The following is a 14,811-nucleotide window of genomic DNA, read 5'->3' on the forward strand; positions in this document are numbered from 1 at the left end:
ACCTTGGCCCCTGTCTGGGTTGTTTTCCAGCTTCAAATGACTTTTTTATACTATATTGTTTTTAATTGAGTTATACGTTTTCCCAACTCCCCTTCCTTCCTCCCCTCTCCCCTTCAATCCTCCCCCCTGACCCCCACACTCCCAATTTACTCAGGAGACCTTGTCTTTTTTTCTCCAAGGAGAAATTCATTCTCCTAGGAGGATTCATGTACTTTCCTCTTAAGGTCTTCTTTGTTGTCTAGGTTCTCGGGGTTTGAGAACTGTAGGCTGGTTTTTCTTAGCTTTATGTCTAAAAGCCACTTATGAGAGAGTACTTATTACATTTGTCTTTCTGGGTTAGCTCACTCAGGATGTTTTTATCCAGGTCCATCCATTTGCCTGCAAATTTCAAGATGTCGTTATTTTTTTTTGCTGCGCAGCACTCCATTGTGTTAATGTATCACATGTTCCTTATCCATCCTTCAACTGAGGGGCATCTAGGTTGTTTCCAGGTTCTGGCTATTACGAATAATGCTGCTATGAACATGGTTGCACAAATGTTTCAAATATTTATAATAGTTCTACTGATTGCAAATTTCATACAATGTATTTTTTATCACATTCATCCCACACTCCTCCCAGGTTCGCCTCCCCACCTCCCCCACCTCCCCTCCCCTCCCAGCTGTGTGTCCTCTTTCTGTGTGTGTTTTTCAGTGACCCACTAAGTCCAGTTTGTGTTGCCCATATACTCGCAGAGGGGTACCGTCCCCTGGAGCATAGTTAACCTACCAGGGCTCATACTCCTAAAGAAACCTGTCTTCCCCTCCTCCTAGAAGTCAGTAACCATCAACAGCTCCTCAGTTAGGGGTGGAGGCTCATGATGCCCTTCCCTCCCATGCTAGAAAGTCTACTGCCTTGACCTTGTGCAAGGCGACATCTATTGTGAGCTCCTGAATGTAACGGTCAGGTCACATCCAGAACGCACTGTCTCGTGCCTGTCCTCCAGGCCTCTGGCTCTTACAAACTTCGTACCTCCTTCACAACGGTCCCCGCACCTAGGGCAGGAGTGTGATGCAGATGTTCCAGTTAGCCGAGCATCCCACGACACATGTACTCTACACTTTGACCCGTTGTTAGCATCTGCCGCACGGAACCGTCCCTGAGGAGGTTCGAGAGCTGAGCTAGCTGGGAGTAGAGATACACACTTAGAGGGCAGTTTGATACAGTTTGCATTCACACCAACTGACCCAACCTGGCGCAAATTTGGCAGCAAAATACCAGTTTCGGCCAGTTGATCTATCGTGTCCCCTTTCCTCTCAAGTCAATTTCTAATACCAGTAAAAGACTCTGAGTAAGATGCACCATCTCAGCTGACAGAGGCCACCCGCACATGCGTGTGCGGCCGCCACGGCAGGCTCTTCCATCCCGCGAAGCTGACACTGTTTTGTTCTTTTCTCTTTGACTGCTCTTGCTCACAGGTGCCTGCAAAACAATAAGATTCGCTTCGTGTCCATCTCGGCTTTCAGAGGACTGCGCAGCCTCACCAAACTGTAAGCACAGATTGGGGGACTGGAGGGGAGTTAAACAGTTCCCTGGACCGACAGCATCCTGTCAGGCTAACCCATTCCAGCCCAAACCAGTTCTCCTGCTCGAGGATGGTGCCAAGGATGTGCAAGTAGTGCAGAAGGGACAGTGTAGTGAGGGCTGGGAGCATGGGATGGGGGTGTCAGTGTGTTCAGGCTGAGCCATGAATTCGCTTGCCAGGCGAGTGGCCTTGGGTACCAGCTCCCTCGACTGAGTGCCTCCATTACTTTGAGCCTGTGTTTGAGGCACCACAAGCCGGTGAGCACTCACCCTCTTCAGGGCTGGGAAGTAAGGAAGAGAAAGACATCCTTCAAGGGTACCACAGAAAAGCACATCCCCAGTGACCGGAGGATTCCCACAGGGCCTTACTCCCGAAAGGTCCTCAGCCCCTTCCAACAGTGCCCCCTGGAAGCCAAGCCTTTGACCCACAGAAACCTACCCAGCAGAGTAGGTCATTGAAACATAGGCCAATTCTTTAGCTAACTATGGGAAATGAAAGGCGAGAAATGACACCGTCAGTGGCAAGGGCCCTTAGACGTCCAAGCTGGAAGTGGCAGGAAGAGAGTGCTGTAGGAGGGGACTCGGGAAGGGTGATGACAATCGCCACCGTCCTTCTCGCGAAGCATCAGAAAGAATAAACTCATTGTGGTTGTGTCTCCTTCCCAGGTATCTCAGCCATAACAGAATAACCTTCCTGAAGCCAGGAGTGTTCGAAGAACTGCACAGGCTGGAGTGGCTGTACGTCTCTTTTGGGTGGCAATTTTTTGCATTAGTTCTAAAGTTCCGAAAATACGTGCGTCACTCTGCTCTCTTCCCGCCGACAGGATAATCGAAGACAATCACCTCAACCGAATCTCCCCACTCACATTTTATGGGCTGAATTCTCTCATTCTCTTGTAAGTATTCAAAACAAACAGGGAGGCCAGATGGCTCAGTGAGTGAGATGGCTCATTGGCAGCCTGGTTCAACTCCCCGGACCTAAGGGGTAGAAAGACCAACTCCAGCTGGCTATCAGCTCTACATGAAGACTGGCATACATGTACACACACACACACACACACACACACACACACGCACACACACACACACGCACACACACGCGCACACACACACACACACACGCACACACACACACACGCACACACACACACTCCAGCTGGCTATCAGCTCTACATGAAGACTGGCATACATGCACACACACACACACACACACACACACACACACACACGCACACACACACACACACACGCACACACACACACACACGCACACGCACACACACGCGCGCGCGCGCGCGCAAACGCACGCACGCACGCACAAACAGCAATAAATAAGTAAATCAATGTAGCAAAAAATTTTAAACTATTCCAATTGAAAAAGAGACAGAAAGAAAATAATTAAGGCTTTAAGCATAGTAGCATTAAATTTGCAATTATTAAATCCTAAAGGAGGCTCTCTTGACTAAGACCCACCTTGCCTATATTCTCTAAGGCTGCTTATGGGTCTGACCATTTTGTAACAAAGTCCTGCCCGACCAGCCTGAGCGCCAGACTGTTGGGCTGTGCTCGAGTACTCCTAAGCACTGCCTCTCCCACCCAGCAACTCCCGCAAAGGAAAAGCCTCACACACGGCCATTGTACAGCCCACTGCTGATGGGCACAGGCTTTGTCAAAGACTAGCATTGCTGCTCCCTGCGTGAGACCTGGAGTGTGTAAAAATGTTCTTACTCCCAAAGCACTTCAGTACTTTGGGGTGTGTAGAGAGAAGGCGGTGGGGAGACTTGTAGCTTGAGGGTCTAGCAGCTTCTGAAAAGTAACCATAACTGTGTTTGCCTAGAGATAGAAAAGAACCAGAAAATGTGATGATGGTGATCTCTTTCCTTTCCAGAGTGCTGATGGATAACGTCCTCACCCGTTTGCCTGACAAACCCCTCTGCCAGCACATGCCCCGGCTACACTGGCTGTAAGTCTCTCTCTCTCTCTCTCTCTCTCTCTCTCTCTCTCTCTCTCTCTCTCTCTCTCTCTCACACACACACACACACACACACACACACACACACACGTATGTAAATATACGTATATATTTACTTATATACGTATTTTTACATATTCTGAATTTGACTACTTAAGACACCAGGGGTCTTCTGTGCCGGGTGGTTAGTGTATCGTTTCCTTGCATTATTTTATTGTATTTTTGTATTAAACATACTCATTGGCTAACTTCTCTAAACTTTCACCAAAATGCAATATCTGAAAGATATATATATATTTGGAGCCAGGAAGAAGGAAGACAGAAAGGAGATCATGTGGTTGGCATCACACTTCCTTTTCCGGATGTCAAATCACTCACCTATTAAGTTGACAAAGAAAGCTAAGTCATTTTCATGTAATCCCTAAATTCTGAGCAGTGAGAATGTGTTTCTTAGCACTATTCATGAGAAAATGGGGGACAAAAGAAAGAGAGTCCCTCATGGGTCCTCTGTAGTTTTTTTGGCACAGTGGCTTCACCTGGTAATAAATATCACTATCACTCCACTAGGGAGAGGTCAGTCAGCAGTGAATTTGATTATTTAGAATATAGGTTTGGTCAGACGTGATGGCTCACACCTGTAACCTTAGGAGGATAAAACAAGAGGCTAAGGAAGGAGAAGCACCGTAAGTTCAAAGGCAGCGAGGTGTATGGAATGAGGCCATAGAAAAAAACAATAGACCAAAGGTGTTTGTTCTGTTTTAAATTAAGAAATCACCAAAATTATTACTTAAAAGTTCAGTCCACAAACTGCCTACCAGAATCAGGAAAACTTTCTACATCTTGTTTTATAAGAAATATTTAAAAGTTAGTTGATTGGTATCCAAGTTCACAGCAAACTAGAGCTGTCAAATTACAAGGACAGGAAGATAATGAAAAAACACCGGGTTTGTGAGCAGTGACAGCTGTCAACCCAATTGTAGCACAGAGAAAGGAGTCAGATAAGAAACAAAACAGCTTTGGCCTGTGCTCACTTAGAATCCCTCCGGGGAAGCAAGCATTTCACACGCATTTCTAAGGTCTGAGGGACCTTGGCGCAAAGTTCTTTCTGTACGAGGACAACAAGCTGAAGCCAGAAGGAAAACTAAATCAGAAACCTTCGTAACTGAAGCCTGATTCAACAGGATACTCTACGGCCGTTTTAATTAGTGATGAGAGACAGCTGAGCGATACTTCCACAAGCAATCAATTAAAACCGTGGGCCTCGTGAGACCAGAGCGGGAGCTCAATGGCTGAGAGTTTACTTAGTGCGCTGCATCCTGGGTTGAATCCCAAGCACACACGCATGCGTGTGCACACAAACAAATGTGAATTGAAACTAATTTTTTTCGTAAAAACAAGGTTTCATTATGTAGCCCAGGCTGGCCTTGAACTCACTCACGGGTATCCTCCTGCCCCAGTCTCCCCAGTGCCGAGATTATAGAGATGGGAGCTGCTGCAGGCCAACACTTGGAGTATTCGTTGATTCTTCGGAGTGCACTGCCACCTGGTGGTAGGTTCATGATTAACCCTTGGCCATAAAATAAAAGGAATTTTTAAAAATGAATAAAAAATTTTAAATGTTAAAAATAAAATAAATAGAAATAAAAATACACATTTGATTTAAGAACCAACAGAAAGCCTGAACCAAGGCAAGACGCTAAGCATTAGCAGCCACTTTCGTTGAACAAAGACTCTGCCTCCAGAGGGTCAGTCTGCTGTTCGTTCTACAGCCTGACTTCAAATGCATTTCTCTTAGGTTACTCTCCAGCCTCACTACACCTTCGTCTTCAACGGACTCAATTTTTAGATCCATTAATTCCCAAAATTCCCTCAATCTTTCAGATATATTTCACTCTGTCAGTGTTAACTTTGGTTGCAGTTTGGGAAGCTTGCAGTTCCCAAAGCAAGGCTGGCAGTCCCCGTGGAACTGGTGGATTGTGGCTTTTCTCTAGAGCTTTCTGACTTTTCCTTGGCAGTTTTGGGAGTTCTTCCACACGTGTATTGTGCATGTATCACTCTCGCTTCTGAGTAACTCCATGCCATCTGGCGACCATTGCACTAAGTGTGTGATGCCCTTAGACCCAGGGGCAGTGTCCAAGGCAGTATATCACCCCCTTCGGCTCTGCCAACTTCTACCACGCACCTAGTGATGGGGTCAAAGAAGAGGGGCCGTGTGAGGACAACTCCAGCTGGGGACACAACTCAGTGGTAGGGCACTAACATCTTATATGCAAAGCTTTCCACTTGATGCTCCGTGCACAAAATAAAAAAGGTACCTTTCATTGCTGCAACTAGAGTTCTTGAGATGACAGCCCCACACAGCGCAAGCACTCAAGGGGAATGCCTAGTGGCGCCCCCTGCTTGAGAGTGGAGGGCTGTACGTGTTGGCGTATTCGGTCGGTACGATAAATAACCAGACCAGCTCAAGAACAACAGATATAATTTAATTGAAAAACGGGGGAACCCACGCTTCAAGAGTGGGAGGTCCGAAATCCAAAACGGTCCGGCGATCACTGCGTAGAGCGAGCGCGCACCTACCTACCCCGGTTTTTCTACCTGGGCTCTTGGCGTCCACACCCTAACCAGATGTGATTGGTTGAGCTTCCCCATCAGAGAGCAAGGGCAGCTGTTGTAGCAATCTGAAATGGCAATGATGATGCCTTCCCCCATCCGGCGCGCGCACACACACACACACACACACACACACACACACATAGGCAAACTGTTGGGAATCTTTCCTAGGACTATTTAAGTTACGGAGACAGAACTAAATAGTATCTTCTGGAGACCATCACAGAAAACGACTGTCAAAATGCAGAGAACGGCTGATGGTGGTGTGCACAGCCCCAACAATAATAACACTAACAGACACGCTAAAGTCAAAAGGGGCTATATCACCAAGGGGGATATCCACCCTGTGACAAAGAGGTACGGGCAACTAATGACTCCTGGAAGAGGGAGAATTAATCTTCCCAGTGATGAGCATCTAATTGGTTGCCAAATACCAAGTGGTCAGCTCTGAAGTCATATAAACGAACAACACTAAAAGATTCAAAAGGTCATATTTGTTTATTTATGTATGCATATATATGTAAAAATAATAATTAAAAAGGTCAGGAATTTGAGAGGGAGGAAGGAAGGACAGGAAAGACTAGAGAAAGAAATGAAAGAGTAAAAGTATGTAATTATATTTAAATTTTAAATTATTAAGATACTATCCTATTATAATTATAAATTATTAATATAATAATAATTTATTTCTGCTTATGGAAGCACCTTGCACCTCTGGACAATGACAAGTGTTTAATATGCTTGACTACTCAATATTTATTCACAAATTAGACACTTCCCACAAGAACTGCTTTTCTTCCATTTTTTGGAGTAATAATATCCATGTCATTGTGGACACATGAAGAAGATGTGACTCCTTGGTACTGGGGATTGAACCCAGGACCCCACCTCATTTTTACTATTGGTGCAGAAGACAAACAACAATACTACATGTACATTACATATATATATATATATATATATCGTATATGTGTAAATTCAGCTTCTATACAAAGAATTTTAAACAGAATGTAAGAAAAGATACTTTTTAGGTAGCAGATAATTTTTAGCAGTTTATTTCTGTCTACGGTTTAATTTGTGTTTTATTTTTATGTTCTAGGGACTTTGAAGGCAACCATATCCATAATCTAAGAAATTTGACTTTTATCTCCTGTAATAATTTAACTGTTTTGTAAGTACTATTTTTTAAAGTAATATCGACTCTCCTTACAAACCACATGAATCTTGTCTATGGGCAGAACCCAACCTGAGCGTGTGCGGAGGCAGGAAGGTGTGACGTCTTTGTCTCTGCGTGTGAAATAAGCCAGACTCAAAGGCAAACACTATACGCTTTCTCTCATCAATGGAATCAAATTTGCATTTGTGAAGTGTGTCTGTGTGTGTATGTGTGTGTGCATGCGTGTGCGCACATGTTATGAAAGTAGAAAGGGGACCATGAGGAGAAGGAAGCTGGAGAGGAGAGCAAAGACAGCAAGAGTGCACAAATCACATCAAAGCAAACTGAAGGAACATTTGGGGAGAGAAAGGGAACAAGCAAGAGTAAGGCAGGTGAGATGGAGGGCAACAGAGGGGTCACGGTATGAATAAAAATGAAGTATTAAGGCATATATATATATATTAATCCCATTATTTTATAAACTAAGTTAAAAAGTTTTTAAATAAAAGAGTAGATTCTAAAACAACGATAAGCCCTTTGAAATTTCCCAAATTAGCAATTTATGCTGGCAACTAACAGAGATCGTGAAGAGGGAACACAGGGACAGGGTGAGAAGCTAAAGTACAGCAAGTGCACAGCATGTGTGAGGTCCTAGATTCAATCTCTCTCTCTCTCTCTCTCTCTCTCTCTCTCTCTCTCTCTCTCTCCTGTCTCTTTATCTCTCTCTGTCTCTCCCTCTCTCACACACACACACAAGCCTACACTACAGTCTGGCTCATGTTTCCAAACTAAAGAGACACTGAATTGGTCCCTTCAGACCACTCTCTCTCAAGCAGTTCCATCCTAATTCTATGCTCTAGCAAACAAGAGCTCTGTGGTACACAGAGCCTTTTGTAGACAGACACACTTTGCAGACTGAGGAGGGAAGTCTAAAACAATTCCCGTGCTCATAGCTGCATGGCACCCAGTTCTTCTTAAGGAGAGGTGACGTTTCCCTATTCCTTTCAAAACCCTTCTTCATTTCTAATTACAAATTTAAATTCCATTACATATTGTCCCTGTTAAAAGACATTCAGGAAATTCAAGAATAAAAATTGAGTTGAAGCTGGGTGCAGCGGCACACACCTGTAATTGCAACTCCCAAGAGATTGGTGCAGAAAGACCATGAGTTTCAGGCCAGCCAGGACCGCATAGTTGAGACCATTTTTGAAATAAATAATATCGTACTAATCAAAATATCCTGACATGAGGATGCACTCTATCTGGTCTGGCAGTGGGACCAGGATCTATCCCTCATGCATGAGCTTTTTGGATCCCATTCCCTATGGTGAGATGCCTTGCTCTGCTTTGATGTGTGGGGGGTTGGGTGGGGAAGGCTTGGTCCTACCTCAACTTAATGTGCCAGGCTTTGTTGACTCCCCATAGGTGGTCTTACCCTTTCCGAGGAGTGAATGAAGAGTGGGTTGAGCAGGAGGTGCAGGGAGAAGGAGGTGGGGAGGAAGGAAGAACTGTGATTGGTATATAAACTGTATAAAAATTTTAAATAAAAAATGCACTCTATATTCATTATCTTTGTAGGAGTTATATTTAGTAATCCATGTGATCATTATGTTGACATGTTAACACGTACTTTTCCTTTTACTTTCAGGGTAATGAGGAAAAACAAAATTAATCACTTAAATGAACATGCATTTACACACCTCCAGAAACTAGATGAATTGTAAGTTTAACTAAATATGCATTAAGAATGTTTTTGTCAATTTTACTTTGTATTACTTATACATATAATGTTCATATATTTAAGAAATATTAATTTTCTCGTTCCAAACAGTATTTATATGTAACATGGATCACAAAACAATTCAGATAGCTTACAAAAGTAAACATAAAGTAAAATATGAAATAAATAGTTGAAATAAGTTAGATCAGGGCTTGAGATATGGCTCGTTGGTTAAGAGCATGTACCTGCTCTTGCCAAGGACCCCAGTTCAGTATCCAGGACTCTGTCGGTGGCTTACAAGGACCATAACACCATCTCTCCAGAGATCTGATACTCTTCATCCCTCAAGCTCTTCCACACTTGTGCACTTAGCCACACACAGACACATACAAAATTTTTAAAATAATAAAAAAAATCTAAAAATAAATCATTCTGCCCTTCAAAGTTGATTAACCAACTGGCATGGGCGACTACTCAGCTTTCCTCCTGTCTGTCCCCTGGAGGTGCGTGGGAGAAGTTACATTTTCTGTTTGAATTCAGTCACCTAATTCAAGCTCACCGAGACGTTTTCTTGTTTAGAAGAAGCTGCAGTTTTTCTCATGAAATCTGTCACTGGAGAAATGTCACAGCTTCTGTTGCTGAAAGCCCCTTTTAGCTCCGAGGTGACGTCATGTTAGGCACCCCCTCTGCACATGTGCATCCTGCCCAAGAGAGTAGAAGCCTGTGTATCTCTCTGAAGGCAATTTGAACCTTAAATGGCATGCTTTGAGGTCATCATAATGAACCCGGGCAGAAGAAAAACTAGGGCCTCAAGTCATGTTCTCAAACAGAAAAGGAGAAAGGGAAGAGAGAGGCTGAAGGGACATCATACAGTCCATAAATGAAATTAATATGTCAGAGCCATGTTAAATACCATGAGTGGTCTGTCTCCAAGGAAACATGAAATGGAGGAGGAGCACAGGTAGCCCATGCTGGCTTTACACACACTCAGTTATAATTGAAAATGTCCATGAACTTCTGATCCTCCTGCCTCTGCCTCCCAATGCTGAACCATGCCTGGCTCAGGATAAAATGTTGTGTGCCCCTATTCCACTCCCTCTGTGAAGCCTCTCAACTCCCAGGACTTGGAGTGGTAGGGCACGCGCTGAGCAGGAGAGAGGCTGTGACTCCAATCCACACAAAAAGGCGACACTTACTTCTTGAAATTTAAAACAAGTAACGAATGGAATTGTTGGAAAGTTGCAAATGGTTTTCTAATAAATTTTTTACCAATGAATTAAGTCTTCAGAAAACCATCATATGATTTGCTTGCAATTGTTTCCCTAGGGATTTGGGATGCAATCGGATTGAAAACCTTCCAGCGAACATCTTTAAGGGTCTGAAGGAGCTGACACAATTGTAAGACATTAACTTACCACTTCCTTTCTTTTTTAAAAAAGATTTATTTATTTATTATGTATACAACATTCTGCCTCCATGTATGCCCGCACACCAGAGAAGGGGGCCAGATCTCATTACAGATGGTTATGAGCCACCATGTGGTTGCTGGGAATTGAACTCAGAACCTCTGGAAGAGCAGCCAGTTCTCTTAACCACTGAGCCATCTTTCTAGCCCCCACTTCCTTTCTTTATCTTACTTTTTAACTGTGGTAAAATATACATAGAATTGAGTCCTCCATCTGTTTCTGTACCACTGGATCTTCCATATTGCTGTTCAGCTCTCACCAACATCCTTCCTCCTAGCTTTCCACTGAGTACAGAGCTGAAACCCTGTAACCATCCAGCAGCAACACCACGTTCATCCCACCGCAGTCCTGGCAAGCCCCATCGTACTCACTCTCTCTGTGTCATAGTTGCCATCTTGTGACTGGCTTCTTTCTCTTTACCAGACCAACATGGTGCATCAGTGTGGCAGTATGTGTCAGAATTCCCTTTGTTCTGAAAGCTGAACTAGCACCTCGTACACTGTGTACAACCATCTGCCATGAGCGTGGGCACTTAGGTTGCTTCCACCTGTGTGCAAATTCGTGTCTGGATGCCTACACTCAGTCATTCGGGTTCTATGTGCTTTCTCGGCTCACAGCAAACTTAAGTATACCCAACGAAGGCATCATAAATCAGAACTATTATTTTTAAAGTTCATTTAAGGCACCTACCCTATCAAATATGGTAACATAGGAACCAATCCACTGTAGAGTATCAGTTTTGTACTCCTGTGTTTCCATGGCTGGCTGGGAGCTGCAGCACACAATATACCATAACACATACTGCAATCCCAAGGAAAGATCAAATAGGATCTTTTCTTTATCCCTTTCTCCCTTCCTTCCTCGATACTGCTGTACTGGAATTCAGGGATGCGAGCACCGTAGCACTAACCACCCCCCTGAAAGTACAGCTTCCACTAAAGGCATATTGTTTTGCACTGCTGTAAAGTGAGAAAATAATAATCCAGAAACCACCGATACACTCCTAGCTATTGGGGGGCTGGGTCACACGGCCGTTCCCCTTCTGTTCTGTTTAATTCTCCTTCCTGTCAGAGCTGTGCCATCCTCCATCCCTACATCAGGGCACAGGGTCCTCATTCTGCAGTCCCAGCACCTGCTACTTTCATTTTCCTGGCTCTCAGCCGTCTCAGCTGAGCATCCTTGAGGACCTGATTTTTGTCGCTCTGATATCAGTGATGTTGAGCTTCTTTCCCACATGTTTGGTCACCTGTTTGTCTTTTTTATTATTATTATTATTAAAAAATTTCCGCCTCCTTCCTCACTCCCCTCCCCCTCCCTCTCCATTCCAAAGAGCAGTCAGGGTTTCCTGCCCTGTGGGAAGTCCAAGGTCCTCCCCGCTCCATCCAGGTCCAGGAAGGTGCGCAACCAAACAGACTAGGCTCCCACAAAGCCAGTACATGCAGTAGGATCAAAACCCAGTGCCATTGTCCTTGGCTTCTCCTCAGTCAGCCCTCATTGTCCGCCAGGTTCAGAGAGTCCGGTTAGATCCCATGCATTTTCAGTCCCAGTCCGGCTGGATCCTTGGGCAACTGAGGAGAGGGAGCCTGAAGTGGCCCTATCCTATAGCCACACTGATGAATATCTTAGATATCACCATAGAAGCTTCATCTGGCGATGGATGGAGATAGAGACAGAGACCCACATTGGAGCACTGGACTGAGCTCCCAAGGCCCAAATGAGGAGCAGAAGGAGGGAGAACATGAGACGGTGGGGCTGATCTAATGGGAGCTCACCTGTCTGTCTTCTTGGGGGCGGAAAACTATTCAAGTTCTTCCTTCATTTCCATGCGAGCTGCTGAGCTCTGGTCTCCATCCTTCCTGGGGCTCAGCCCTACAGACTTGTGCTCTGGTCTCCATCCTTCCTGGGGCTCAGCCCTACAGACTTGAGCTCTAGTCTCCATCCTTCCTGGGGCTCAGCCCTACAGACTCGTGTTTTCCTGCTATTGTGGGTGGCAGGTCCCTCTGACGCAGTCTTCTTTAATTTTAATACACGGCCACTTTTTAATCCTTTGCTTTATTGGCTATACTTTGTCACAATAAATACATGACACTTCCAAATCCACACAATGAAGTTTTCTTCCTATGTTTTCTTCTAGTTTGGTAGCTCTCTATTTAAGCATGTGATCCATTTGAGTTCACAACACAGAAGGGTCCACTTCTATTCCTTTGCATAGGATATTCAATTTTCCCATCACTGTTAGAAAGATTGTGCTTCTCCTGTTGAATGCCTCTGGCACCTGAGTCAAACGTTATCTGATTATGTCTGAGTGGGGTTGTTCCTGGGCTCTGCAGTCAGTCCCTTTGGTCTGCGTAGCTGTGGGTGGCTGTGCAAACCCTGACTTCCTGGTTCTTTTTTTCAAGATTGCTTTTGCTGTTTGGGCTCCTTTGATGCCTTACATGAATTCATAACCTTTGATATGGACTGAGTCTTCCAATGCCACGAACAAGAACATCTTCTTCACTGGTGTTGATCTAGTCCACTTTCTGTTAGTCTGGGAGGCTACCACAGCCTGGCTAATTTATAAACAATAGAATTTTGTGTGGCTCACTGTTCGTGAAGTTCAGAAGCTCAAAAGTCAAGGTCAGATCTTGTGAGATGTAATTCATCCTCCGCCATATGTTGTCTCTAATAAGTAAATTAGCATTTTCTAACCAAGTGCTTCATATATCTGCTGGCCACTTGTTCGTCTTCCTTGGAGAAATGTCAGCTCAGAGTCTTACTCTTCTCAATCGGGTTACTTGTCTCTTTACTATTGATTTGAGTTCTTTATATCTTTGTAGATATTAATCCATCCCCTGAGATACACTTGCAGGGGAGGAAATCTGGCTCAGTGGTAGAGTGTGTGCTTGTGGTCCCTGGAAAAGAGTGAAGCAGTGGAGAAAAGAGAGACAGCTTTGCCAATCGTGTCTTCCTTGCTGTGCTCTTCTCTTCTGGTGGGAAGAAGCTTTTGACTTTAATGTGTCCTCTTTGTCTGTTGTTGGCTTTGCTGTCTGCATTTGGAAATCACATCCAGGCTTTGGTTGTCTGAGTTCTGGAAGTCACTGCCAGGCCAGAGTCAGGGAGTGCTTTCTCTGCAGGCTCAGGTCTTACGTTTAAATCTTTAATACACTTTGAACTGTACTAGACTTTTTTGGTAAGTGTTTCAAATTCACTCAAAGTCAACAAATAAATTCTCTTGGACCAAGCAATTTCTAGGAATGACGTTGCTTTTTTTTTTTAAACAGGAATATTTCCTATAATCCAATCCAGAAAATTCAAGTAAATCAATTTGATTATCTTGCCAAACTCAAGTCTCTGTAAGTATAGTCATACACAGTTTTGCTTCAATACAAATAGCATATATGCTCTTATGCCTTTTAATTGTTTTATTTCCAGCTCCACAAAAATATATGAATCGCTGATTGACTACAGACATTACTTCTACCTCAAGTGTTAATAAACTAAAAATTAAACGATCATGAATCCCTACATCTCTGCCCCCAGAGATACTGAAGTGTGCCTTTACATCTCGCGTGTATTGGATATAGTCATGGCCCCATTAGTTCTGTGTACTTGAGATTTTCTACAGGTATATGTCCTAGTTTGCGGCCCCATTTTTGGAATAAAACACTCACCAAAAACAACATGAAAAGGGTTTATTTGGCTTATAAGTTACAGTCCATCATTGAGGAAAGCCAGAGAGGAACTCGGAGCTTAAAGCAGAAACCATGGAGAAATGCCGCTTACTGACTTGCTTCCCTGACTCTCACTGCGGGCTTTCTAACACAGCCCAGAGCCATCTTCCGAGGGGTGGTACCGCCCGCAGTGGGCTCCCCATCAACCATTAATCAAGAAAATGCGATATGCCCACAGATATGTCCACTGGCCAAAATGATGGAGGTAGTTTCCTCAACTGAGGTTCCTTCTTCTTAAGTGTGTCGAGTTAAAGACCAAGGTTAGCATCCCTATCCTCAAATGGAATTTTCTAGACTATGTGAATCATGCCTCCCACAACACAAAAAGGACAAAATTCTATTAATGCCAAGAATGGTCTTTAGAAGAGAAGTCTTCGCTCATCTCATTTAACTATTCTACAGTAAAATAGCACTTCACTGGGGAAAAGTATGACTTAAAAGGGATTAGAAAAATTTAAAGGAGTCCAGAATATAATGTGCATGCTCCTGTTCTACAAATATTTATTGACTAGCTAGCATTCATTAGGCAGTATATCATAAACTGGGAATATTTTAAAAGTAAGCTGTACAAGTCTATTACCTGGGGAAGTTCAGGCAGGCTGAGTGTGAGC

The 14,811-nt window shown here is 44.0% G+C and overlaps 1 protein-coding gene across 3 annotated transcripts in view; it reads left to right on the forward strand.

Annotated features, from left to right (window-relative positions):
- Rxfp1 (relaxin family peptide receptor 1) overlaps positions 1-14,811 on the forward strand; it is a 104,008-nt gene that overhangs the window by 74,829 nt on the left and 14,368 nt on the right. For all 3 annotated transcript variants that reach the window (XM_048424760.3, XM_085682505.2, XM_085682506.2), the window contains 8 exons: positions 1,458-1,529; positions 2,230-2,301; positions 2,388-2,459; positions 3,452-3,526; positions 7,245-7,316; positions 8,950-9,021; positions 10,348-10,419; positions 13,751-13,822. In XM_048424760.3, coding sequence (XP_048280717.3) covers positions 1,458-1,529; positions 2,230-2,301; positions 2,388-2,459; positions 3,452-3,526; positions 7,245-7,316; positions 8,950-9,021; positions 10,348-10,419; positions 13,751-13,822 — 579 coding nt within the window. The remainder of the gene's footprint in view (positions 1-1,457; positions 1,530-2,229; positions 2,302-2,387; positions 2,460-3,451; positions 3,527-7,244; positions 7,317-8,949; positions 9,022-10,347; positions 10,420-13,750; positions 13,823-14,811) is intronic.

Source organism: Myodes glareolus, chromosome 20 (genome assembly GCF_982192425.1).
Source record: "Myodes glareolus chromosome 20, mMyoGla1.1, whole genome shotgun sequence".
In the NCBI taxonomy this organism is placed as follows: Eukaryota; Metazoa; Chordata; class Mammalia; order Rodentia; family Cricetidae; genus Myodes; species Myodes glareolus.